Genomic DNA, 27,727 nt, shown 5'->3' with positions numbered 1-27,727 from the left:
TTTAATGCCACCTGTTGATAAATTCCTTCCATCATTGTTCCTCCTGTCTCAAAGGTTGCAACGCTAAAGTATATCAGTTGGCAATTGTATCTGTAATCCCAGTAAGCACAGAAATTCCTACTAGCTAAATGAAAATGCTACCTCTTTCCATCCCCATTCCCCTCTTACAAAAGAATTTCCCCACCAATGAAAAAGGTCTCTCCTGAGATCAAGCTAAAAGCAGATTAAAAAGGAACCATAACTCCATTTTTTCAGTGTATACTTTACAGAAAGTGCTTTCAGATTCCATCCTTAGGAATATAAAAGAAGATCAACATGGTCTACTGGGCCTGGCAAAGGTTTCCTAGCTCTGATTTCAGAGATCCTTATGAATCCAGGATACTGGTATCTGGAATGCATATTAAAGGATAGTCTGGACTGATATCAGTAACAGGCTTTTCTGACATTATGTTGACTATTGTTTAATTTTATTTGATTTAATAAGTTATATAGTTTAACTAAATTTTATAAGGTCTAGTTTATCCATTCTTTTTACTGAAAAATGGCTACCTGTTGGTACTCTACTACTTCCTTAGAATTAAAAGTGCCTAGGTTTTCATGTGTCTACTTTGTATTTTTGTATTAATATTCCTTTAGTTTTATACCACACCTAGTTTTTAAACATATTCTATATTAATTATACTTAAACATAATGATTATATCAATTAAATATTATATTAATATATTACAACCATAACTAATATAACTTATATTATATTGTCATCCTCCTCCTCTCTAGAGCCTCTCTATCCAGAAAGATAGTATTTATTTTCCTTTTGAAAATATTTAGAGCACCATGTTTGTATTCAAAACATCTAACTTCTATAGGCATACCTCTAAACATCTGGAAGTACGCCAAGAGAAGTTCAGTTAGGACACTGGTTCTCAACCTTTTTATACCGGCGACCCTGGTCATAAGCACGCAGCGCGCATGCGTGGCGCCGCCCCCTATGCGGCGCGCATGCGCGGTGCCGCCCCCTGCGCCGCCAGCCGAGGAAAAAAATGGTGGAAAAAATGGCAGATCACGTTGTTTGGCAACCCCCGTGAAATGGTCGTTCGACCCCAAATGGGGTCGTGACCCACAGGTTGAGAACCGCTGAGTTAGGAGCAAGAAAACGCAACTGAATTCTGGAAAGGTACAAGTATACAAACACACACTACACACACACACACATATACACACAAACACATATATACACATAAACACACACACATACACACATATGTAGGTCTTTGGTTATTCGGGTTTTCTCCCGCGTCAAATTGGAAGTTTTGATGAAGTCTCATTCGTCTCATTCATCATCTTCAGGCTGGTGTTTTCGGCTTCATGCTTCTAGGAGCAGTGTGTGATCATAGCTGTTTCTTCCTTTTAACTGCCAGTGGGGGTATGAACTGATTGGATGAGAGCTTGGCTGTGTTCTGATTGGAGGGAGGTGTATTCTGATTGGTTAGGAGCTTGGCTGTGCTCTGATTGGATGGGGGGTTGGCTGTGCTCTGATTGGTTGGGGGAGTGTTCTATTTGGGTGGAGGCTTTGTTGTGCTCAGGTTAGTCTGAGTTGCAGGGGGATGTGAGATGGTGAGCTGCATTGCTATTGTTTGGCTTCGCGTTCGTGGTCGTGCCTCATGCCTTCATCTTCAGTTTGCTTCATGTATGGATTGGAGTGGTTTAAAGTGGCTAATGATGCAGCTGTGGTCTGGCTTCTGGTTTGTGGTCATGCTTCACCATCGGTATGGGTTTGGGTTTGGGTTTGCTTTTTGCGTGGATGTGTGGTGGTGACATTCTGTGTGGTTTTCGTGAGTGTGGGTCTGGTGTCATTCTTTGTGTTAGGGACTCGTTTGTCGATAAGGGTGCGTTTCCAAATGGCTGGTAGGCAGGAGGTATCATCTCGTTTATTCATGCTGTGTGGGCGTTTTTTCTATCTCGATGGCTTCTCTGATTATTCTGTTATTAAAGTGTTCAGTTTTGGCAATAGTTCTGGTCTTTTTAAAGTCAATTTCATGTCCTGTGGCTTTAAGGTGTTGGACCAGGGAAGAAGTTGTTTCCTCTTTTTTGACTGAGTTCTTATGTTCTTCAATGCGTGCACTTATTCTTCTGTTGGTTTGTCCAATGTATGTGGTGGGACAAGCGGTGCATGGGATTTCATAAACTCCTTGATTTTCTAACTCAATTTTGTCTTTGGGGTTTCTTAGGATGGTAGATATTTTTCTGTTTGTGCAGAATGCTGTCTTGATGTTGTGTTTGTTGAGGATCTTGCTGATTCTGTCTGTGGTGCCTTTTATGTATGGGAGGAGGGCTTTGCCGTTTTCTTCTTCTCTGTCTTGGATTTTAGTGGGGGTTTCTTTTTGGATTAGTTTGGTAATCTTATTTCTTTGGAATCCATTGGATGTTAGTACATTAGTGAGAGTGTGTGTAGTTCGGTTTTTAGGTGTTGTTCATCAGCTAAGCGTTTTGTTCTAGAGATAAGTGTCTTGGCTACGGAGTTGATCTGTGCTGGGTGGTGGTGTGAGAGAGCATGCAGATAGTGGTTTGTGTGTGTTTTCTTCTGGTAGATCGTGTGACCTAGGGAGCCATTGGATTTCTTGTAGACTAAGACATCCAAGAAGGGAAGTTGGTTATTAGCTTCTGTTTCCATGGTGAACTGTATTTTGGGGTGTAGGCTGTTGAGATGCGTGAGGAAGTTGTCCAGTTTTTCTTTCCCATGTGGCCAGATTATCAACTTCCTCACACACCTCAACAGCCTACACCCCAAAATACAGTTCACCATGGAAACAGAAGCTAATACAGAAACAGAACACTCCCCCAACCAATCAGAGCACAGCCAAACCCCATCCAATCAGAGCATAGCCAAGCTCCTAACCAATCAGAACACACCTCCATCCAATCAGAACACAGCCAAGCTCTCATCCAATCAGTTCATACCCCCACTGGAAGTTAAAAGAAAGAAACAGCTACGATCACACATTGCTCCTAGAAGCACGAAGCCGAAAACACTAGCCTGAAGATGACGAATGAGACTTCGTCGTAATGTCGCCAAGACACATCCAATTTGACGCGGGAGAAAACCCGAATAACCAAAGACCTACATACAATCACCCGCGAAAACCTCAGAAAACAAATATGTGTGTGTGTGTACACACACACACACACTTTTATAGGTTGACCAGGTTCTGCGCCTGGCTTTTAGATATCGTCATCGGACCTGATTGACCAATACGACCAGAACACAGCTTGGTCAATCAGGTCCGATGACGAGGTCTAAGAGCCGGGCGCAGAACCTGGTCAACCTATAAAAGGACTCTTCCACTGACTAGCATTTCAAGCCCTGATGATGTCGGCAGTCGCCGACGAAAGCTAGGTGTTTTTATTAATTTTTTATAGTAATTCCCTGGTGTTCAGTCTGGTTAAATGGAAAAGAAAGAAAAGAGAAAGCGCACGTTTGTAATATGTTTAATTTCACAATGCTTGTGGATATACAATATTTTTTGTTGTTCCATTGTCTGTGCAGATATAGAGATTGTCTGAAATTGTAGGGTGTTTACGTCCAACAGATGGCGCTGTTTTTCACAAAAAGCATGTTTTTACCTGTCACAGGTGTGACATCTATATAATATAGGTATATAAAAACATGCATGTATTCGAATGCAACATTGTGGCAAAATTTCAAAGCAATCGGTGAAGAACTTTCGGAGATTTAAGATTTTGAACAAACGAACATTTACATTTTTATTTATATATAGAAGATATATATATAGTCCTTGACTTACAACAGTTCATGTAGTGACCATTCAAAGTTACAACGGCACTGAAAAAAGTGATTTAATCATTTTTCATACTTACAACCTTTGCAGCATCCCCATGATCATGTGATCAAAATTCAGATGCTTGGCAACTGGTTCGCATTTATGATGGTTGCAGTGTCCTTGGGTCATGTGATTCCCTTTTGCGACCTTCTGACAAACAAAGTCAATGGGGAAGCCAGATTCACTTAACAACCAGGTTATTAACATTAACTGCAGCGATTCACTTAACTACTCATGTAACAACTGTTTCACTTAACAACAGAAATTTTGGGCTCAGTTGTGGTCAAGTCAAGGACTAACTGTATGTATAATAAATTACTTGCTAAATACCTCCCCAAAATCTCAAATTATGGCAATATAGAAAATAAAGTGATACATGGCCATCCTACCTTTGTAAGGATGGACCATCCCATCTGTAGTTTTGACTGTGTCATCTTGCTGTAACTGTAAAGATACATCCCCAACTGCATTTACTAGCTCAGTGAAGAAATCTGCAATTTCTGGTGAGTCTTGCAGGAAGACGTAACGGTCTTGTCGATTGCTGAAGTAAGAGTCACTTAAGTTGGCTCTGGTGAGGGAAAATAGGGTGGCAGTTAAGAATGCCTAATGATAGTATGTAAATCATATTCAGCTCACATACATTTGACAGTTGAGAAAACAATAGAAAGGAAGGCATGTAAGATTAATCAACATATGAACATTGACATTGCCTTCCTGATACATTTCCCCATTTAAACTTTGGTTAAATGCAAATGAATTGTAGAATGCTTATTCAGAATCACTTCATAGAAACAGTCCAAAAATGGCAAATTGCGGAACAGAACTATGACACAGATTCCAGAATATGCAGAATGATTCCCTAATACGATCTGATTTAATTGATTTCCTTCTTTCTTTCTTCTGGATTCTGGAAACCACAGAATTCTTCCATGTGCCCCAATGCTATTTCCTTATAAAGAGGAACTCACCCACTCAAGATCACATTATCATCAAAGAGATAGACTTTGATATGCTGCAACCCGATGGTCTCATTAAAACGCTCAGGAATTAGATGTCTGAGAAGACCACGTAGATTAGGAGTGTGGAAGAGAGAGACACGGACCTTATCTGGAAATCGCCTCAGGAGTGGAAGCAGCATGGTTCGAGAATTCTTCTGGCCTTGGGGGGGGAGAAACAGATTTGATGGGATTACAGTAATACAGAATATCTGCTCCAATCCACTGTAAGAATTAGAAAACCTTAACATTCAGGAGATGCTGGAAACTTTTATGTATAGAATGTCTAAATAGGTTGTTCATCAGCTGCAGAGTGACAAAAAAAAATCACCATTTATCTCTCTAGAAACACATGTTAGAAGACATTTTGTGTCACGTCTAGTTACTTTGGATTAACAACAAGAGAATTAAGTGGACAATGATTGCACTAAGCCAGGGGTAGGCAACCTCGGCTCTTTTATGACTCGCGGACTTCAACTCCCAGAATTCCTGAGTCAGCTATGCTGACTCAAGAATTCTGGGAGTTGAAGTCCACAAATCATAAAAGAGCCGAGGTTGCCTACCCCTGGCCTAGGCATATATGCTTTGGCTCATTTCCATCTCTAGTAATCAAGAATAGTAGTTAAGATTATGATTAAGCATTTTTCTTATCTCCCAAAGATGGACCTAATAGGAAGATATTAACTTCACCTCCTCCTAAGGCCAGGCCTTAAAGCATGTCTTTATTTTACAGAGGCAACTCTCTGCCTTCAGCTGCAAGTTCTGACTCCTCCTTTATAGTATATTTCACATAACAGCAAAATACCTGCATTTTTCTATCCAGGACACTTTCATTACTATCTATAACTAGTCTATACTTTTGGAAGCAGTCAGCAACACAATGTCATTCACTGAACTGTTGCTTTGACACACTACAGATTTCTGCATGGAAAACCTGAGTCACGCACTTCTGGTCTTCTGGGAACTGCTCAAGACACGAACTTACTTTTATTCTTAGGAAATATCAGCAGCAAGTCATGCAAGAGGAGTAGAGATATTTCTTAGAACAAAATCAAAGAATTGGTCATCAGCAAGATTGGTAGTTGTGTAGCTGTGAGGCCAAGATCAGAAGTCATTCACAGTAGCTGTTCTAGACAAGGGAAGACTTTTTGGAGGGGGGGGGGGAGAAAGGGCACTGATCTCTAACTGGTCTGGTGAGGAAGATGCACCAATAAGAAGGAGTCAGATCTGAATCTGAACCTCAATATGAAATATAAGAATTAGCTAGTAAAAGAAGAGGCACTGAGGCTGTTGTAATGGCACATGGTCTAAAGTGGATGCAATATGAATAAAGAACTATTAAGACAAGTTGGGGGTATTTTCAAGTCCAAGAAAATAGAATGCATAGTGGAACCAAAGGCAAAATAATGAGAGAAAGAAACAGTGCAGTACCTCTGAAAATGGAGAGTATCAGATCTGTTGCCCAGATGGACTCAGTGGATGGCCACGAAAACAATTAAAACTAAAGGAAGGTTTCAAAGGAGCAAATAAAAACATCACTGAAAAGAAAATCCATGGATTTTGACATGTTCTGAATATGTTTTTTGTTGTTGTTTTTTTTGTATTAGAAACAAAGAAAAAGCAACTCAACAACATAGAAAATATTCCTGATTATATCAAGCAGTAAAACAAGAGCTGAGGAAAACCAGCAGGCTAATAATACCTAAGTGGGAAGAGATAAGGTTCCTATCAATTTAGCTCAGCTGGGGAATGCTCCAAAACACTTAATTTGGCAGATACAGACTCCTTAACAGGATGCAGAGATCGAGAAAATTAACATTATTCTACACAACAAAATAGGAAGACTTGAAAAGGCAAGACTTACTTTTTAATGTGTCAAAAATAAAAAAAAGTACCAGGAATATCTTGCTTGGGTTTTAAATTTTAAATCTCTGATTTTTATGGTTTGTGTTTGCAAAATAAAACTACAGAGATACAAAGACAGAAAGGGCTTGAAATCTACAGAAGAACTGAAATTAGTTTTTCAGCACTGATTTCAGACAAAGGTCCAAATTCTTTGATCTGCAGAATTATTTAAACCCAGTTCTTATATCAGAGATTCCCAACCATATCAGTCTATCCCAGCTAAGTGAAAAGAGTTGGTCAATGAATACCCACCTCGGGATCCTCTTGTGAAGTCTAACAGGATGGACACTCTAAAATTGGGACTCCCACATTCCTTCAATGAGCTTTCCAAAGCTATTTCAATACAATCCACCTACAAGAAGAAAACATACACAAATGCACAGGACAGCCTTCCTTTCTTTCAAGTATACTAAGTGTTGGGAAGTGAAGTGTCCATAAATTAAAACAAATGTCAGATTTACACAGAACTTCGACTTGCCAAGCGGGAAGCATCAGTGTTTTCCTAATTCTAAGTTTGTTTCTCCTATCACAGATATATTAACAACTCACGTACAAAAATACAAGAGTGACTCTCTGGATTAAGAGGTCTGAAGCAAGAGCTCCTAACCCTCCAACAAAAAAAAAAACAACTAAATCTAAGGCATCTCTTATCTAGCTATTTAGTAAAAAGGCTCCAATCCCTCCTTCCCATTTTAGATACTTACTAATTCCTGTTCCAAAGATCCTGTTCCAAGATACAGGGAAGCTAAAACAATTCGTTGCTTAGCCATCTTTGCCTGTCCCTGCAAGAGAAAAAACATTTAGATGTGCTAATGAGTCTATCAAAGGAAGCATCCAAGTACAGATAGTTTTTGACTTATGACAATTGTGCCCAAAATTTCCGGCGCTAAGCAAGGCAGTTGTTAGGTGAGTTTGTCCCATTTTACGACTCTTCTTGTCACAGTTGTTGAGGGAATCACTGCTCTTGTTACGTTAGTAACATGGTTAAGTGAATCTGGCTTTTCTGTTATCTTGGAACAGGATCTTTGGAGCAGGAATTGTTTGTCAGAAGGTCGCAAAAGAAGATCACCTGACCCCAGGACACCGCATCCGTCATAAATAAATTTTGATCACGTGACCATCTGGATACGGCAATAGCCATAAGTGTGAAAAACTGTCATAAGTCACTTTTTTCAGTCCGTTGTAACTTCAAACGGTCACCAAAAGAATGGTTGTAAGTCAAGGACTACTGGCATCTCCTACAGGACACCCAATACAGCACTTAATTTTAGAAGAATCAATAAAGCTGAAATTTACCAGGAAAACTATTAAAACATTTTTGCTCATAACTGGACTGAGAACAAGTTTCTTGGTTGCAAGTGAGTCTCTCTCTCTCTCTTGTCAACCAGAAGGTCAAGAGAGAGGTAAGACTGCTAATACTGGAGAGGTGATGCTCTTTCATCATTTTTAATTATATACAAACTGACATTTTTCTGTTCTAATATTATCCCCCAAAGGAGGTTTGAAAGTCATTAATGTACCGAATTAAATACAATCACTCACATTTTAAAAATTACTTTAAACATCCCACCTTTATAAACTTCTTGCTAGAAACTGGGGGGGGGGGGAATGAACATTTAATTTTGGATTTTTTTGTTGCTGCTTTTTACATTTTATGCTGAAACTTAATGAAAACATTGATTGAATGAATGAATGAATGAATGAATGAATGAATGAAGTTAGCAACACCCATATTGCTGGCAGATGTAGTCCAATACTTTTAAGCAAGGGTCTTTCTCTGCCCAGTTACCTGATTTTTCTATGTGGAGGTGTCAGGGGTTGAACCTGACACATTAAAACAAGCATAACACTGAGATTACAGGACTGTAGCTTTTCATGTCTCACTATATTCACAGAAACTTACGCTAATTGACAAAAGGATTTTTTCTTCTTCAGTGTTAGAGTTGAATATAGTAAGTAATTCACCAAGGAATGGTAAGATAAAATTACTTTAACCTATAAGTCTGAAAAGACTTTTTAGAACACAATAGAACCATTGAATTCTCCTGTCATGTAGTATAAACAAAATCTGTGACAAAATATGCAAGAGAAAAATATTGAGATCACCTTCATAAGTTCATAGAATTCAGCTGGAGATGAAAGCACCTTGATGTGGGAGCCAGCAATACCAAATTCTGGAACCAAGTTTCTGATCCATTGAAAAATATGTGTTCCCTCAGGGCTAAGGCAATTGGTGGGAAGAGTCAGTTGTGGAACCGCAGAAGTGAGTAATGGAGCCAACAGCAGCCATGATGACCTAATATGAAAAAGAGATTAGCTTAGCAACATATATGGTTTTCCCTTAAAGCCTATAGATATATGAGGAAGGAGATATAAAGTCCTAAGCATTACAGGTCCATCTTTCACCTATATTACAGGTGAGAACTAAGTAATTACATATTTAGCAATTTCCCATCAAAATGGTTAAAATAAATAAATAAAATTGGCACCTTGCAAAATGAAAAAGCAACACAAAACCGTATCAAAATTATTAAAATAGCCAGTTTAGTTAAGATGCTAGACTAGAAACTGGGGGACTATGAATTCTAGTCCCCCTCCATAGGCATAGAAGCCGGCTGGGTGACTTTAGTCATCCTCTCTCACAGTCCAACCAGCTCAGAGTTGATGTTATGGGGGAAATAGGAAGAGAGGGCATTAGATATATAGTTATGTGTATACATACACATACACTTATATATATATCAGACTGACCTGAATAAAAATAGGATAAAAGTCAAATCAATCAAATTAATAAAAAATGTTCCATTAGCTTTTGAAATTCATTCCTAAATGAGTAGACTGCTCTCAGCCAATTCCCTTCATTGACTTCAGATGTCTTTCTAGAATAAAAGTGATTCTGAATAAGAGTATGCAATCTTTTCTGATTTGCCACATGTGACAGGGCTATATTGTTTAAATAGAAAAGCACCACAAACCCACAGATTAGATTCAGTTCCAAACACGTAATTTGGAATGTGCAGGAATACAAATACATTACCTCTCTGCAGGCTTTTAAAGCAGCCACACCTTTTCCCAGGACTATGCAACTGTGCTCTTCAAGTATTTTGTGATCCCAGGAAAAGATGCATCAACCTTACAGAATTATAGACCAGTGCCCCATTCACATTCCTTGTTGCACAACCTACTCTTGTTGGAGGATTAAATCACTATGTTCTCACATGCTAAACCATAGTTGGCTAGCTTGATTGAACTTTAATGGTTAGATTCTCAAGACATTTCAAAGCTAAACCAAATTAATCTTAATGGCTTGGGATGATGTACAAAACTAATCAAGAGCTGCAAATTTCAGTGTGCAAATTTGGATTCTTAATATTAAATGCATATAATTTCTAAATTACCAAATTATGTTTTATATTTAATTATTATTTTAACCCATTATCATGTATTTCAAGTTTTTCTTTATGTGAACATCTGTGTAAAAATTTAATAAACTACCAGTGAACCTTGAAGAGGCAAATCTAACTGTAGATAGCCAGTTTCTAACCTTTAGCATTTTTACAGGCTTGACTAATATTTTTCTATTATAACATGGAAAAAAATCAAATGACCTTAAAGGAAATAAATTTCTCCCCAAGTCATTTTTACATTACTATATATCATCAAAGTATTTCTAACACAGAAACCATAGCTTCACTTGTCATCCTGGTCTCACACTGCTCCGTGGCCGTGGTTTGCCCCATTCCCCATCTCACTACAAAGCCCTCAACTGCTTAAACAGAACAGCATTGTAGGAGGAACTCTTAATTATGAGGAACTCTCAGTCCAAAGTGCAAATTGACCACAGGTGCCAGGAAGATGATTTCACTTGTTTCACAGAAAAATGTTAAATCTTTACAAGGTTTGCATGCATCCTTCCCCCTTATCCTCCTGCAAAAAAACACACAAAAAAAGAAAAAACAAAACCAAAAATGATTTGCCACTGCATTTCCCAGAAAGCCCACCGCTTTGTCATTGCCTATTCATACAATGGGGATCTGACTCAGTGTGTACAAGAATTCCTAGCTACTCTGTTTTTCAACAGTTTGTGGGGACTGGGCATTTCTTTGGCAATACTGAATTACAGTAATCTGGAGGGAAAGTTGCCATTATCCTGAGCTTAAAAAGAGAACTTTGTAAATTACTTCCCTAATGAAATCTTCGAACACGCAATCAAAAGACAGCAAAATAGCAATGTCCTATTGAGGTTTAACCAATATTAATCTAGAGTAGATTATTGTAATAAACTTAGGGTATTTAAAAAAGTCATTGTTTATATGTAAAAAGTAACTTTTCAAATGGCCTATTAAACATATTGATAAACAAGTTATTCAACTTCTAGTTCTACCACAATTAGAATTAATGGAATCGTATCTACATTTACTGGTTTACAAGAAACAAAATCACATTATTTGTGCACTTACATTTATATAACATAATCAATATTTTTCTTTCAATAAGTCATACTAGTGCCTTCCCTATTTCCTCCGAAGCCATCAATCCTCTGATTCATATACATTGATAATGGACTTGCATTTAGGACAATTCATAGTATTATCATTAACCTACATTATAACTGGAATTACAAAATAACTGCTACTTTAGAGTGCGTGTCTGGGGGCGGGGTATAGATCCTATCAGTTTTCAGAAATTAGCCTAGTTATATCTGATTCCAAAACACCATCTCAATGTTCTTTCCTATGAAACAAAGAACTATAATATTTTTAAGCTTCTCTGGGATTCAAGAATCATCCACCATCTGGCATGAAGTAGTGTTACAACTCTTTTTTTAAGAAAATAGCAGCCTTGAGGTACCCACGGTTATTTGTGAAAATTTAAATACAAAAATGCTATTGATTTTCTTCTTGTAAAGAAACTATTTCTGCCCGATTACACTCAGAGAAACTGAAGTATTTAAAAGAACATACAAGTATGCCAAATATTTAGCCATTCTGGCTCTTAGATACACCTTTGAAATGGCATTAAAAAAAACTATTATAGTCTATTTCAAATCAAAGTAGAAAACAACTATGCAGTACTGCACATTAAAATCAACATTACCTAGAAAGGAAAATAAACTGAAAACCATACCTTTCTTTTCTGAATTTGACTTTCTACTATTAATAAATCTGGGGATTTTGGAATCTATTCTTAGGAAATGGGATTTTGACTAATATTAGGAATGAATTCAAAGCACCATAATACTTGTTATATTGCAACAACTTTACCAGAGGCAAAGAGAGATTAACAGGATATTTCTCATGGTATTTATCACCCACACATAAGCCACATTAGAGAAACTTCTGCTAATGACTCTTGTTTCACTGGAATGCCTGAGTGTGTATTACAGTATTTCTGCATATGTTATGACTGAATCTGGAAACCAATTTTATTGTTAACATACTGATGCCAACGAACAATAAGGACTCAAGGTTAACTTCCTTAAACAAGAGGCTGAAGGTGGACATGTGGCCCCAGATTATCAGTCTGCCCTTGTTTCAACTGAATCATGCTTACTGGATATTACATATTGCTTAAGTCTACATCTTTCTGGATGCTATCTGACTTGTAAGAACTTAAAAACAAAGTGAAATCAAAGAGGAAGCTGTTCTAAAAACAAATTATCATCTGGTAAATACAAAACTATATTAATAAACTATAAACTATTTTACAACTGTAGCATCAATTCTCCAAAAACTCATAATGCATGAGTACAATTTGCACTATTGAATTCCTGAAGTCTAAAGTTGTCATCTGACTTAAATTTAGAACAAAATTAATATTACTATATACAATGAACATATTAATATTATATACAATGAACATATACTCTAAAAGGAATTGGCTTAACCCAGTGGTTCTCAACCTTTTTAATGCCGCGACCCCATTTGGGTCGAACGACCATTTCACGGGGGTCGCCAAACAACGCAGTCCGTATTTTTTTTCCCCTTTTCCTTAGCTGTGCTACTCCCTTTTATTCTATTGGCTTTTGAAAGCCAATAGAATAGACTCTCTTGAATAGAGTCTAATTCTATTGGCTTTCAAAAGCCAATAGGAATTGTCCAGGCTGTCTCTGCCCTGCTGAGCCCGCCAAAAGTCCCATTCTGCAAACGGTGCTGCACCAGTTGAGTAGTCCTCGACTTACAACCGGTTGGGGGTCGCGGCATTAAAAAGGTTGAGAACCACTGGCTTAACCAATCTGAGTGTATTGTATGATAGAAAAGAATATGCTCATTAAATAGAAGGCAAAGTCAATGGGGAAGCCAGGTTCACTTAACAACCAGGTTACTATCTTATCAGCTGTAGTGATTCATTTAATAACTGTGGCAAGAAGGGTCATAAAATGGGGCAACATTCACTTAACAAATGGCTCACTTAACAACAGAAATTTTGGGCTCAATTGTAGTCATAAGTCGAGGACTACCTGTATTAGAAGATCAGACTGCTAGGTATCTTGGTGCTCCCTACTCCAATTTGTGTGGTAATCTGTTCAACCACTTTTACACAATTATACTCTTTATGACTTGGGACTCACCCAGTGAGAATATTTATAAATGCAAAAACATTGTTTATTGTTTCCATAGTATACAGCTTTTAGAAAAAATGTTTGTTTTCAAAATATTGAGTTTTACTACACATAAATGAGCTGGCAAGGACACAGAACATATGCTGAGAAAATAAAGAACTTATGTGAATGCAACACACTTCCTGTAACACCAGCAAGTAATTTTTCCCAGATAATGCAAGACAAAGCATCAAAGACTATTCAGAAATCTTTCCTCCTTGCATTTTGAGAAAAAAGGAACTAGTTCAGTATGTGTGTTTTTTGTGGTACAAAACATTTTTGCATATAGTATATTTATAAGCCAATTAACCCAGCAAACTACTTTTCAGCTGCTGGTAATGAAATAGAAGTTAAGGGAGTCAAAATTTTCTAAATGTCACTTTCTATCTAGACCACAGTGCTGATCACGAAAGTTAAATAAATTAAACACCTTCGCTTATTTAAAAAATTAGCATTATTACAAATGCAAATGTGATGAAACGCTTATTTAAAAAACTAGCATTATTACAAATGCAAATGTGATGAAAAGCTTGTACATGTTATACTTAGGTGTTAGGAAGTAGTTTTTATGGCTTTAGCATCTAATGGCATGCTGATAAACTCAGCTTCTTAGGAAAAGAATGAGGAAGATGACCGTGGTATTTGAAGGACTATTTCCAACGGTGAAGTAATGCATTGCAGAAGTTGTAAAGAATTAAAAAGAACTTATGAAGAAATTAAAAAGAACTTCCTTTTAAATTCTAAAAGGTTCAAAAAAGCAACTTACAAAGAATTAAAAAGAAAGCTGTGGATTTAGCAAAAATAGCAACTGTCTACAATGTCAGGATATCTTACTCTTCGCACTCTGCTGAAATAAATAAATGATTTCTGACACAGAATATAAACTCATCGGCCAAAATTCTACATACTACAGATACAGTAAGGTTGGTAAAAAATAATGCTCCCTTTTCATCCTCACAAACTAAGTTTTAAAATTATAGGCAAAAGGAAAGCATAAAATTAATACTTTTCTCACAGAACTATGATAACCAAGTGAATAAATCCAGCTATGCTCTTTCAATTACCTGAAATTTTAATTTAACTTCTGTAGTTTTAATGCTTGTTAGGGAACTTAAATAACTGAATAACAGAGTTGGGAGCGACCCTGGAGGCCTTCTGTCTCAAGCAGGAGGCTCTGCAATGTAAACAATCCAAAAAGAGTTATTATTACAAGTAGTGTGTAAATGGTACAAATGATATGGGTTGGCTCTATGTGTCAAAAATAAGCAACACAAATCCTAAATTTAGAGATCAAGAAAATGATGCTAAGCAAAACTATTTGTAAAAGCAAAATCTTCCATTCTGACTCAGTTCTAAAATAAAGGCCAAGCAGTTTCAGCAATATTTCATCAATGAACCGTTATTCATCATGCTGTATTCTAGTGTTCAGTGATTGTCTCAATAAACCAAAATGAAAGGCCTGTGCAGCAAAAAGAGGCGAAACCCTCTTTAATGTTATCAAGCCTCTCTGCTCTGCAGCAGAGCAGCTATTTAAACCTGCTGTATTTGAAGTGTCTATCTCAGGGGTAGGCAACCTTGGCTCTTTTATGACTCGTGGACTTCAATTCCCAGAACTCCTGCTGGCTCAGGAATTCTGGGAGTTGAAGTCCACGAGTCATAAAAGAGTCAAGGTTGCCTACCCCTGTTCTATCTTGATTAGGCACTTTACTAACTTGCATCTTGTTGTGTGAGGGGGTTACTCTGTTTGCCATAAAAGTAAAGCAGACATCACCTCCAATTCCAATTCTGATTATAATCTAAACTGCAAAGGAACATCCTGCTTCTTCCTCGTGTATCCTACTCTACCCCACTGACTTTCAAACTTACTTCTCTCCCTGTGCAGATACTTCTCAATCTGGTTGCAACTGACATCAAACAGAAGAGAGGTTTCTCCCCCTCCACTGAGCCAGACCCCATCCTGCTTTAAGGGTTACTATTTCAATAGTTTTAGAAAAACCATACTTTGGGGCCCTAGAAGGAGGAGGAGGAAGGAAAACCGTCTTCCCAGCTTCTTGCTAACAACAGAATGTTTTCATTCACTAGGACAGAGGTCCCCAACCTTTTGGGCACCAGGGACCGGTTCCGTGGGGAGAGGTTTTTTCCGCGGACCAGAGGTGGCGTGGTTTTGTGTGCTGCCTGCGTCTCACAGATGGGGCTTTGCTTGTTTGTGCAGACAGTTGCTGGCATGCCGCGGCCCGGTACTGGTCCGCGGACCGGGGGCTGGGGACCCCTGCGCTAGGAAGAGAATTGATAGATCAGAGAGGATGAACAACATAGGAACTATCAGGGATTGGGCAGGAGGCTTGGAACTTAGGGAAACAAAGATGAGTGCAGTTCAAATTCAAGAATACATGTAAACATTGGAGCAGACCTCGCAGCCAAGACAGAGGCCTTTTATAGTTTCCACAGTGCCCCAGATTTTGCCACTGAAATATGATAGAACACCTGATTTGGGTTAGGCAGTAATGGTAGGAGAAAAAGTGACTTATGAGTGTTTTTCACACATACGACCATTTAAGCATTCCCATGGTCATGATCAAAATTCAGACACTTGGCAACTGACTCGTATTTATGTCAGCTGCAGTGTCCTGGGGTCATGTGATCACCTTTTGTGACCAAGCAAAGTCAATGAGGAAGCCAAATTCACTTAATAACTGTGTTACTACCTTGACAACTGCAGTGAGTCACTTAACAACTGTGGCAAGAAATGTTCGCAATCTGGAACAAAATTCACTTAACAACTGTCTTGCTTGGCAACAAAAACTTTGAGCTCAATTGTGGTCGAAAGTCAAGGACTACCTGTATTACAGATTTGGTACTATCAAAGCCAAACTATTATGAAAAAAAAACCAAGCTTAGAGAGCATCAAGGACCCCTCATTTCAATCCTGAGCTACAAACATTCTCCTCTATCGAAACTATGTGGCACCACAGAGCCAATCTTGTCTGATTTTTAAAAGCTTAACAGACTTTAGTTAGTAATGGACAGGGGACCACCAGGAAACTAGATTGGATGAAGTACTGAAAAAAAGATCCTGGAAAAGCCAGTGGAAACTACTTCTCTGTTGCTGCCAAGAAAACACCTGGATATATCCAAAAAGTAACGAGGGAGCTCCGCACTAACATTACACATTTGAATAATCCAAAACCAGAAAATATTATTGAGTTATCCTGAGTCCAAAGTATTTACTGTCATAGAAGCTACAATAAAATGTACAAGAAATAATCACATAGACATGCTACTAAATGGGAATTTTTAAAAAACCAGCTTTCAAAAATCATGGAATATAGAGTTAAAAGATATCTTGAAAGGTCATTTAGCACAACCCTTTGTCCTTACTCAGTGCAGAATTCACTAGCACTGACAGATGATATAGTTCTCTGAAGACCTCTAGCAAAGGAGAGTTTACCACTTCATGTGACAGCCTGTCTCCATGACCAACAAGGATAGACAGATCCTGTTTGTGTGTATTACTGCCAAGCCAGGTTTCCCACATCTAATACTTGAGCCTTACATATCTCCCCTCTCAAATTCCAAGCTATTCATTGTTCTTGTCTAAGTCTTTTGGAACCTTCTCTCTCTTACCAGTATCTAAAGTACTAGCCACCACTTCTAATTTTGCATCATCTGCAAACTTTACAAGTGGCCCTTCAACTGTTTCATCCAATCACTGATAAAAATGTTGAATAGCACAGGGCCCAGGATACAGCACAATAGCACTCTACACCAGGGCTTTTCGACCGGTGGTACGCGTACCACCTGTGGTACATTAATGAGTGGCAGGTGGTACGCAGCCCTGCCTAGCTAAGTGTAGTGGGGGAGGGAAAGAGCCAGCGCAGGCAAGGACTTACTGTAAGAGAGTCCTCTGGAGCTACATAGTGGCTGAGAAAGGAGAAGGAGGGGGCCAGAGACAGGAGAGGCTATAGTATAAATGGAGGCAGTTTGGGCGGGAAAGGGAGAGAGAAAAAAACCAGCAGCCTTGGGAGGAGCAGGAGTCAGCTCTAGCTGCACCGAAGGGAGAGGAGGAGGAGGAGGGTGGGAGAGGAGAGAAGATCAAGATGGCCGGCCATGAGCCAATCTACAAGTGCTGTGGCAGCCGCCTGTGCTGGCAGCAGCAAACAGGCAAGAAATGCAGCAGGGGAGGGGTCACCCTCCACGAGGAATGGAAAAAGGCAGCAATGGCTGGAGGTGAGGCACAGGGGAGGGAGGGAGATGGAGAGTAGGATTCTTATGTGCTTTTGTGACTTTGAAGTTCTGGGATTGTGCAATGTGGGCTTTGTGTTCTTAAGGAGTGTTTGGCAATTTCTATTTGGCTGATGGCTGATGTCTCGTGTTAGCTTCTATTGCTCTGCTATTGTTAGCTATAAGTTTTGCTGCAAGGGATTTTGAAGTATTTTTCTCCTGAATGGATTTTGCCTGTAGCATTCCTTTACTTATGAATGGAGCCATTTGGGGAGACTGTCTTAGCCGACAACCAATACTTACTACATTTTTTTTTTAAGTGCCGGCTGCGCTCCTTAACTTTGCTTTCTAGCCAGTAGCTAATTCTTAAAGGGGAGTGTGCCTTTTTAAGCTAGTTCATTCAGCAGTTTGTCTTTTCTGTCTCTGGAGGCTTTTCCTAGTTTGATGAATATATGGAAGAGAGAAAATATGGGGGGGGGGATTTCAAATTCTTCCTTCAGAAGGAGGTGGGCATGAGAAAGTGGGAGGCAGGGAAGTAAGTCCCGCCTTAACACTTGGCCACCAGCAGCCCTGCCATTGACTTTGCTTGTCAAAAGGTTGCAAAAGGGGATCACATGACCCTGGGACACTGTGACCATCATAAATATGAATCAATTGCCAAGCATCCAAATATAAATCACATGACCCTGGGCATGCTGCAATGGTCATAAGTGTGAAAAATGGTCATAAGTCATTTCAGTGCAATTGCAACTTTGAACAGGTTTGGTGTTTTTTGGGGGGGGGGATCATCAAGTTTTTGACACCTTGCTAGGTGGTACTCGAATACTGCCATATCCTAAAAGTGGTACAATTGGTGAAAAGGTTGAAAAGCCCTGTTCTACACTTCTGTCCAAGGCTGTGGAGCCATTCATGATGTGAACCCATCTACCAAGAATATCATTCTAGCCCATATTGTACCATTTTATTAAGCAAAAATATGAATCATTCTGTCAAAGACTTTGCTGAGATCCAACTACACTTTGCTAATACCTGGCTGAATAATAGTAATTGTGAGAGGGATCTTGGAGTCCTAGTGGACAATCACTTAAATATGAGCCAGTGATGTGCTGTAGTTGCCAAAAAAGCCAACGCAGACCTAGTCTGCATTAACAGAGGTATAGAATCAAGATCACATGAAGTGTTAATATGACTTTACAATGCCTTGGTAAGACTTCTGGAATATTGCATCCAGTTTTGGTTGCCACAGCGTAAAAAAGATGTTGAGACTCTAGAAAGAGTACAGAGAAGAACAACAAAGATGATTAGGGGACTGGAGGCTAAAACATATAAAGAACAATTGCTGGAATTGGGTATGTCTAGTTTATTTAAAAGAAGAACTAAGGGTGACATGATAGTAGTGTTCCAATCTCTAAGGGGTTGCCACAAAGAAGAGGGAGTCAACCTATTCTCTAAGACACCTGAACGCAGGACAAGAAGCAATGGATGGAAACTACTAAAGGAAACAAGCAATCTGGAACTAAGGAGAAATTTCCTGACAGAACAATTAACCGGTGGAACAACTTGTCTCCAGAAGTTTTGAATGCTCCAACACTGGAAGTTTTTAAGTAGAGAGTGGACAACCATTTGTCTGAAATGGTATAGGGTTTCCTGCCTGAGCAGGGGTTTGGACTAGAAAACCTCCAAGGTCCCTTCCAACTCTGACATTCTGTTATTATTCTGTTATTATTATTAATAACTCTATAAATCAAAGAGATAAAGTTAGATTAGCATGAACTGTTTATGACACACCCATGCTGGTACCTTATTGATAATAAGCTTATAAAATACACACAGACATGCTGCTTGATAACCTGTTCTTGCCTAGTATAAATGTCAAACTGACAGGTCTGTAGTTCTCTACACCCTCCTTCCCCCTCTTGATAAGGATTAAGTATTATATTGGGGGCGCAATGGCTCAGCGGTTAAAGATGTTGAGCCTATGAACTGGAAAGCCGGGTTCGACACCCAAGTGTTGTGCAACAGGGTGAACTCACATTACCAACCCCAGGTCCTGCCCATCTAGCAGTTCAAAAGCATGCAAATGCAAATAGATAAATAGGCACCACTTTGGTGGGAAGGTAACATCATTCCATGCACCTCTGGCGTATAGCCATACTGGCCACATGACCACAAAAATTGTCTTCGGACAACACTGCCTCCCTCAGCTAAGATATGGAGATGAGCATGTTCCCTAGAGTCAGAGATGACTGGACAGGGAATTCTTTATGTTTAAATATTACCTTAACTTCCACTTGTCCATCTTTAGCTCAGTTCCCTCATTCCCCCAGTGGTATGACCAACAAGAGTTCCATCTCTCTTGTGAGAGAAGATAAACATAAAACAGAAGAACTTTTGCCTTCACAATCACCAATTAACAGCTTATCACTTTCACCTTGCAATGGACTAGTGGATAAAGAGGATGGCCTTGAAGGACAGAGGGAAAATTTACCACCAGGATAACAATCAGATAAAGAAAAACTGAGCCCAAGCCAAAGAAGAAATTGTGAAAGTGCCTCCGACAAGCTTAATATGACAGCGCCCCCTCAGTCCCTATTCTCATGAAAACAAAAGTGAGAAGAAAGATAACATATTCAGATTTGTAAGATTCTATTCCTATGTTGTTGTTGTTGTTAATTGCGAAGTCGTGTCCGACCCATCGCGACCCCATGGACAACATTCCTCCAGGTCTTCCTGTCCTCTACCATCTTCTGGAGTCCATTTAAATTCACACCTACTGCTTCAGTGACTCCATCCAGCCATCTCATTCTGTCGTCCCCTTCTTCTATTGCCCTCAATCTTTCCCAGCATTAGGCTCTTCTCCAGTGAATCCTTCCTTCTCATTAGGTGGCCAAGGTATTTGAGTTTCAACTTCAGGATCTGGCCTTCTAAAGAGCAGTCGGGGTTGATCTCTTCTAGGACTGACCGGTTTGAACGCCTTGCAGTCCAGGGGACTCGCAGGAGTCTTCTCCAGCACCAGAGTTCAAAGGCCTCAATTATTTTGCGCTCAGCCTTTCTTATGGTCCACTATTCCTATAGTGGTTCTAATAAAAAAAAAGATCTGCATGATCCTGAGTCTCTTCTACTTGATAGGGCTGATGTGGACCTACAATAGACCATCCTTGTCTTTCCTTTTATTTTCAACAAAAGCTTTTAAAAAAAAAACCTTTTTGCTATTTTTGATATTTAATTTTGAGTTTTAGCCTGAAAAAACCTCTACAGCAACAGTCACCAACCTTTTGAGCTCCATAGACTGGCGGTGATGGCAAGGGGGAGGGGATGGTTTTGTGCACACAACCTAATCCTGCGCATGTGCAAATAAAATTTGTACGGTCACCCCACACACACACTTGTACGGTCCGATTTCCAATGGGCCACAGACCAGTACCAGTCAGTGGAGCAGGGATTGGAGACCCCAATTCTACAGCTTTGGAAAGCAAGAAAATGGAAAAAGAACACCTATCCGACCTTGACGAATATAAATCACCAGGACCCGACAGATTACATCTCAGAGTTCTGAAGGAGCTGGCAGATGTTATCTCAGAACCATTGCACCATATCTTTCAAAAGTCCTGGGGCACCAGGGAAGTACCTGAGGAGGGGAAGTACCTGAGGATTGGAAAAGGGTTGATGTGGTTCCCATCTCCAAGAAAGGGGAAAAAAACAGACCCAGGAAACTACAGACCAATCAGTCTAATATCAACACCTGGGAAGATCCAGGAAAAGATAATCAAAAAACAGATCTGCAAACAACTAGAAGCAAACAAGTTATAACTGGTAGCCAGCATGGGTTTGTCAAAAACAGATCATGCCAAACCAATCTTATTTCATTCTTTGATAAAGTGACTAAATTAGTAGACCAGCGAAATGCTGTGGACATAGTATACTTAGATTTCAGTAAGGCATTTCACAAAGTAGACCACAATCTACTGCTTGGTAAACTACAAATAGGTGGAACAGACAACATCACCACCAGATGGATTTGTAGCTGGCTGACAAACTGTACTCAGTGAGTAGTCCTCAACAGTATTACATCTGCATGGAGAGAAGAAAGCAGTGGGGGTATCACAAGTCTCTGTCTTAGGCCCAGTACTCTTCAATATCTTCATTAATGACTTAGATGAGGGAATAGAAGGGGAACTCATCAAATTTGCAGATGACACTAAACTGGCAGGAATAGCCAATACCCACGAATAGCCAATAGCTCAGGATCCAAAAAGATCTTGACAAATTTGAACAATGGGCCCTATCAAACAAAATGAGTTTTAATGTGGAGAAAAGCAAAGTTTTACATTTAGGCAGGAAAAATAAAAGGTTTAAATACAGATTAGACAAGACCTGGCTCAAAAACAGCAACTGTGAAAGGGACCTTGGAGTCCTAGTAGACAATCACTTGACTATGAGCCTGCAGTGTGCAGCAGCAGCCAAAAAAGCTAATTCAATCCTGGGTTGTATAAACAGAGGCATAGAATCAAGATCACGTGAAGTATTAGTACCGTTTTATAAAACCCTAGTGAAACCACACTTGGAATACCACAACCAATTTTGGTCACCATACTACAAAAAAGATGTTGAGACTTTGGACAGGGTACAGAGAAGAACAACTAAGATGATCAAAGACCTGGAGATTAAAACATACAAAGAACAGCTGCAGGACTCGGGTTTGGCCAGTCTAAACAAAAGAAGAAATAGGGGTGACATGATAGCAGTATTCCAGTATTTGAGGGGCTGCCAGAAAGAAGAGGGGGTCAAATTATTCTCCAAAGCACCAGGGGGCAAAACAACAAACAATGGCTGGAAACTAGTCAAAGAGAGAAGCAACCTGGAATTAAGGAGAAACTTCCTAATACTGAGGACAATTAACCAGTGGAACACCTTGCCCCCAGAAATCATGGGCGCTCCATCACTGGAGGTTTTTAAGAAGAGAATGGACAGTCACTTGTCTGAAATGGTATAGGTTCTCCTGCTTGAGCAGGAGGTTGGACTAGAAGATCTCCAAGGTCTATTCTATTCTATTCTATTCTATTCTATTCTATTCTATTCTATTCTATTCTCTATTGTATTTTCTATTCTATTCTATTTTCTATATATTCTATTCTATCCTATCCTATCCTATCCTATCCTATCCTATCCTATCCTATCCTATCCTATTCTATTCTCCAAAGAGTCAACTATACCTGGGTTTTTCATTGTCTCCACATGAACTAAAAAGAAACAATATGGTAGTTTTTAGTGGATTTGGGTAATCTTGGTGATTTCGTCATGTTCTGTATATAGTTACCTGGGAATTAGCACTCCTCACACAACATCACAGCAAGTCTGCATACGGTTTCTCCATATCAAACAATCAGGCAATACCATGACATGCCTCTTCTTTCTCAAAACAGTTATTGGGTTTCTTTGATCAATAGGAGGCCCAGTGTCTCCTACAATGTTTTTGACCTGGTTTGTCCAGGTGGCTATCAAAGTTCCTCTAGAGCAGGGGTAGGCAACCTTGGCTCTTTTATGACTTGTGGGCTTCAACTCAGAGAATTGGCTGGCTCAGGAATTCTGGGAGTTGAAGTCCAGAAGTCATAAAAGAGCCAAGGTTGCCTACCCCTGCTCTAGAGGGACAGTTTAGTATAGTACCAGCTCTTAGTTTAACTGGCACTAAGTGCCTCCTGAATCTTTTGCTTTTGGGGGTCACAATTTCCATACATTTGCCTGTCAAAGGATCTCTCCCCTCCTCCCCCCCCCCCATTATTTTGTCTTCTCTCTATTTGTCTGCCTCTCCTGGAAAACTTCAATTCTCCTGTCTGGGAACCCATCATCTTTCTTAATGCAATACAATGTAGCAACTCTCTCATGCTCCTTAAAGAAAAAAAAGCTTGCATTTGCAGCAGTTGCTGTTTATGTCCTCTGTAGAGAGAAAGACAATCACTGCATGTATTCTGGAGCTCACAATAATTTTTCCTCCCTGCCTTACCTACCAACACTCCTAGTGTACATTAATTTTCTGTTTGCGTATTCTGGCTATAAGCTTCTAGGACAGTGGTTCTCAACCTGTGGGTCGGGAACCCATTTGGGGTCGAACGACCATTTCACGGGGGTCGCCAAACAACGCAGTCCGCCATTTTTTTCCCCTTTTCCTTAGCTGTGCTACTCCCTTTTATTCTATTGGCTTTTGAAAGCCAATAGGAATTGTCCAGGCTGTCTCTGCCCTGCTGAGCCCGCCAAAAGTCCCATTCTGCAAACGGTGCTGCACCAGTTGAGTAGTCCTCACTTACGACTGGTTGAGTAGTCCTCGACTTACGACCGGTTGGGGGTCGCGGCATTAAAAAGGTTGAGAACCACTGTTCTAGGAGTTGCTTTTCTAGTGCAGAACCAACATGGATTGATTTCTTTTTAATTTTCCTGGAATGTCCAAGTTTACTTTTTGAGACTTAGAGGAGGTAGCAAACCCCCATCTCTTTCAGGCATATCTTCAGCATTTTCTTGCTATACTTTTCCTTGAGTTCATACAAAGGAAGACACTGGATCTTTTCATAAAACATTTTCTACATTACAGAAGTTAAATGGAAACATTTAAGTATGGAACACACTCAGAATATTAAAGCTTGGAACTGTAGCAAATTAATATAGCAAGTATTATTTATCAAAAACTGACTATATTTGGAACCCAAATTACTAATAATTTGACCAATTTACCTCAGTTTATTTATTTATTTAGTTATGAGACTTATATACCGCTTTAAGTGCAAGCACTCTCTAAGCGGTGTACACCAGTAAGCAATGTATATATATATTTACATTGCCCCCAACAATCTGGGTCCTCATTTTACCTACCTCGGAAGGATGGAAGGCTGAGTCAACCTTGAGCCAGTGAGATTTGAACCGCTGACCTGCTGAACACAGTCAGCTAAAATGGCCTGCAGTACTGCACCCTAACTGCTGCGCCATCTCGGCTCATATAGTAATAAAGAGTCAAAAGAAGAATCAAAATAACATATTTCTAAGAAAAAATGCTTTTTAAAATATCTAAAGTTGTACAAGGAAAACCTGAATCAAATAAAAAAAATGGAGATGGGATGATTACAGACAGTTGTCTTTTTATCTGTGTTATTCCAATAGTAGGCTTTACACTACATTTGTGCTTCCCCTCCTCATTGTGAAGGAAATGAGGCCATCAGTTTTCAAAAGTCATATTGGAGAGGATTCCACAAAAAAATCAGCCAAGAATTGCACAAACTGGGCAACAACATTTTAGCACAGCATATTAAGCAAACCAATCCTGGTAATGAGTTAACGGTTCAGTGTATTGTAAGATCTCCCCTCTCCCCCCAATGCAGACTTTGTATGTCAAAATAACAGAGTTGGAAAGAACCTTGCAGCTCTTCTAGTCCAAAGCCCTCCTCAAGTAGGAGATCCTATACCAGTGGTGGTGAACCTATGGCATGGGTGCCAGAGGCGGCACTCAGAGCCCTCTTTGTGGGCATGCACGCCGTTGCCCCAGTCCTAGGCCTTCAGCTGGGTTTTATAAAATCTTTTCGCTTTAGGCCTCCACCACGATGTGCAAAAAAAAAAAGGTTCAATCAATCAGTCAATTTCAACTTCTCGCGGGAAAAAAAAGATCTCGCAAAGTTGGAATTGATTGATTGAACTTTTTAGTCCCACCCATTCTGCCGTTACCCCTGCAGCCACGTCCATCTGATGGGCCATGCCCACCCGGCTCCCAACGATGCATACGTGGGTTTTGGGTTGCAGTTTGGGCACTCAGTCTCTAAAAGGTTCGCCATCAGTGCCCTATACCATTTTAGACCAATGGCTGTCCAATCTCTTGTTAAAAGTATCCAGCGATGGGGCACCTATAATTTCTGAAGGCAAACCATTCCACCGATTAATTGCTCTGTCAGAAAATTCCTCCTTATTCTTAGCTTGGATCAGTAAAATACAAGAAAGCATTTGAATAAATCTGTTTGGAAATCAAGTCTTTATTCTCCTCTCACACAAAATAATCGTTTCTCCTGCCGATCAATTCCAATTCTATGGCTGCTTCAGATCAATTTCATCTAGAATGCCTCAAAGGGCAGAATTGCAACTTCTACTACAACAGCAGCAGAACCCACGTTAGGGATCGGAGACGCTGCAATCCTACACCCTTTGAGAACGCGATGCCCATTGCAGATTTCCAATTGTATCGGTTCCCACGTGCATTTCTCCCGACTCGGCCCAACCCTGGACATCCCATTTATTACTACTAGCAACGCCCCCAACCCCAGGTGAATTATGAATAGCGTGCGAAAAGGGAGACTTCTCGAGAGTTGACCGCAGACCCGCGAAGATCCAGCGCTCTCCCGCGTAGGCTTTAGCAGCTCCTCCTCACCTGCGAGCGCTGCTTTCATGGCCTCGACTCAGGCGACCCGAGAGCCTGCCGAAAAACGCCGCCAGAGACGGCCTCCCGCGAGGCAAACAATCCAGCAACCGCCGCCAGAGCGCGGGAGCCGCTGCAACTACCGCCGCCGCCGCCGCCATGGAAACCTGGCTACTTTCTGTTTCCGGGTGTTGAAGCTCCGCCGGTTCCGCTTCCGGTCGTGGAGATGGAAGGCTGAGATAACGGCGAAGACAGAGAACGCCGAAGTGTTGGGTTTCATCATACAGCTATGGAGTAGTAGCACTACTAATACTGTGGATTAGATGCCGAGGTAGATAGCAGTAGAGATCCTCCAGTCACCCACCTTTTCACTCATTCACTCCCTCTCAGCCAAACATCTTTGACACAGTCTCCTTGAATTCCCGGAGAAAAGATAAGCAGTGACTCCTAACACATGCTGGAATTGGCGTTCATTTTAAGCCCGTATCTCTGCAACTAACCAAGGGGCAACTGAAATTTACTTTACTTGAATTGCAGAAATTGGGAGATAAGAATTATCCGGATTTTTACAGTTCAAAAATTGAGTACAATAAGTCGAGGACTACCTGTATAATGAAATTTGGCCCTGAAAAATGTCTAGGGTTGTGCTGTACTGCACTGTACATTTTTAAGAGCCTATCTGAGTATTATTACAGATGCTGAGTTGAGGGAATTGAAAACTAAGCAAAATGGCTTAGGGTTTTTTTTCCAGTATATTACACACATACTGTAAACATGATTTCAGAGATTTTTAAGTACATATTTCTATATTTGTTTTACAGCACTATGTTCACTGATTTAAACAGGATAGGAAAAACAAAATTATAGACTAAAAAGTTTTTTTAATTCATAATTAGACATTCCCACTTAATTGTGCTTATTCTTAAAAATGCATAGAACATAGAAGTGATAGAAACCCAAGTTGTGTTTTATCATGTTGAATAATGTCAATCAGCTCCAGTAAGCATAATGAATGGGAAGATAGGAATCGCATTTAATCTTGGTGTTGAGCATTAAGAAATTAAAATAGGTCAGAATTACTTAAACGCTTATGAGAACCACAAACCCCTGTACTATCCTCTTCCATTGCTGTGGAAGTATTAAACAGAAGCAATATCTCCACAATTTATGAATTGGCAATTCTAAATTGGAAGGTTATGGCAAGGCATGTTGCCATTGTTTGTCTATTAGACTGATGACCCAAAAAAATGATGAAAAGCATATTGCATGCTTTTGGAACTACTAGTCTTCAAGTTACAACCTTTCATTTAGCAACCAGTCAAAGTTACAACAGCTCTGAATGAGAGGAACTTACGAGTGATCCACAAAGTTGCAGCTGTTATAACATCCCTAAGTCATGTGATGACAATCCAGCCACTTGGTGATCAGCTGATTACATTGCAGCAAGTCACAGTCACATGATCACAATTTCTGATGTTCTCTGCAGGCTTCCCACAAGGAAAGTCAGTGGGGAAACCAGCAGGAAATTGCTCCTGCTCCCACAGCTTTTTTGCCTCTGGAATGCCTGCCCATGGCATCCTGCTAGCCTGGGATTCTTGCCTCTTTAATGTCCTGTGCAGTCCTGGGGTTTTAATAGCAACCAGGACTACAAGAGTGCCATCATTAAATGATGTGGTCATATGACATCATATTACCACTTCACTTAGCAATAGAAATTCTGGACCTAGTTGCCATTATAACCAGAGGGCTACCTGTAATCCAAGTTATATTCAGCTTCTT

At 39.8% G+C, this 27,727-nt stretch overlaps 1 protein-coding gene across 3 annotated transcripts in view; it reads right to left on the bottom strand.

The window, feature by feature from the left end:
* Window positions 1–26,120, bottom strand: part of PGS1 (phosphatidylglycerophosphate synthase 1) — a 46,552-nt gene extending 20,432 nt beyond the window's left edge. For all 3 annotated transcript variants that reach the window (XM_039345161.1, XM_039345143.1, XM_039345153.1), the window contains exons 1-6: window positions 25,961–26,120; window positions 8,847–9,036; window positions 7,445–7,522; window positions 6,993–7,092; window positions 4,809–4,998; window positions 4,230–4,408 (exon numbers count right to left, since the gene is read on the bottom strand). In XM_039345161.1, the coding sequence (XP_039201095.1) occupies window positions 4,230–4,408; window positions 4,809–4,998; window positions 6,993–7,092; window positions 7,445–7,522; window positions 8,847–9,036; window positions 25,961–26,109 (886 nt within the window). In that variant the 5' untranslated portion in view covers window positions 26,110–26,120. The remainder of the gene's footprint in view (window positions 1–4,229; window positions 4,409–4,808; window positions 4,999–6,992; window positions 7,093–7,444; window positions 7,523–8,846; window positions 9,037–25,960) is intronic.
* Between the last annotated feature and the right edge of the window lie 1,607 nt (window positions 26,121–27,727).

This window comes from Crotalus tigris, unplaced genomic scaffold (genome assembly GCF_016545835.1).
Source record: "Crotalus tigris isolate CLP2741 ecotype Arizona unplaced genomic scaffold, ASM1654583v1 scf7180000017551.9496454, whole genome shotgun sequence".
Taxonomy (NCBI): domain Eukaryota; kingdom Metazoa; phylum Chordata; class Lepidosauria; order Squamata; family Viperidae; genus Crotalus; species Crotalus tigris.
Note: the sequence above shows the minus strand (reverse complement) of the source record. Positions and strands in the feature narration are given on the sequence as shown.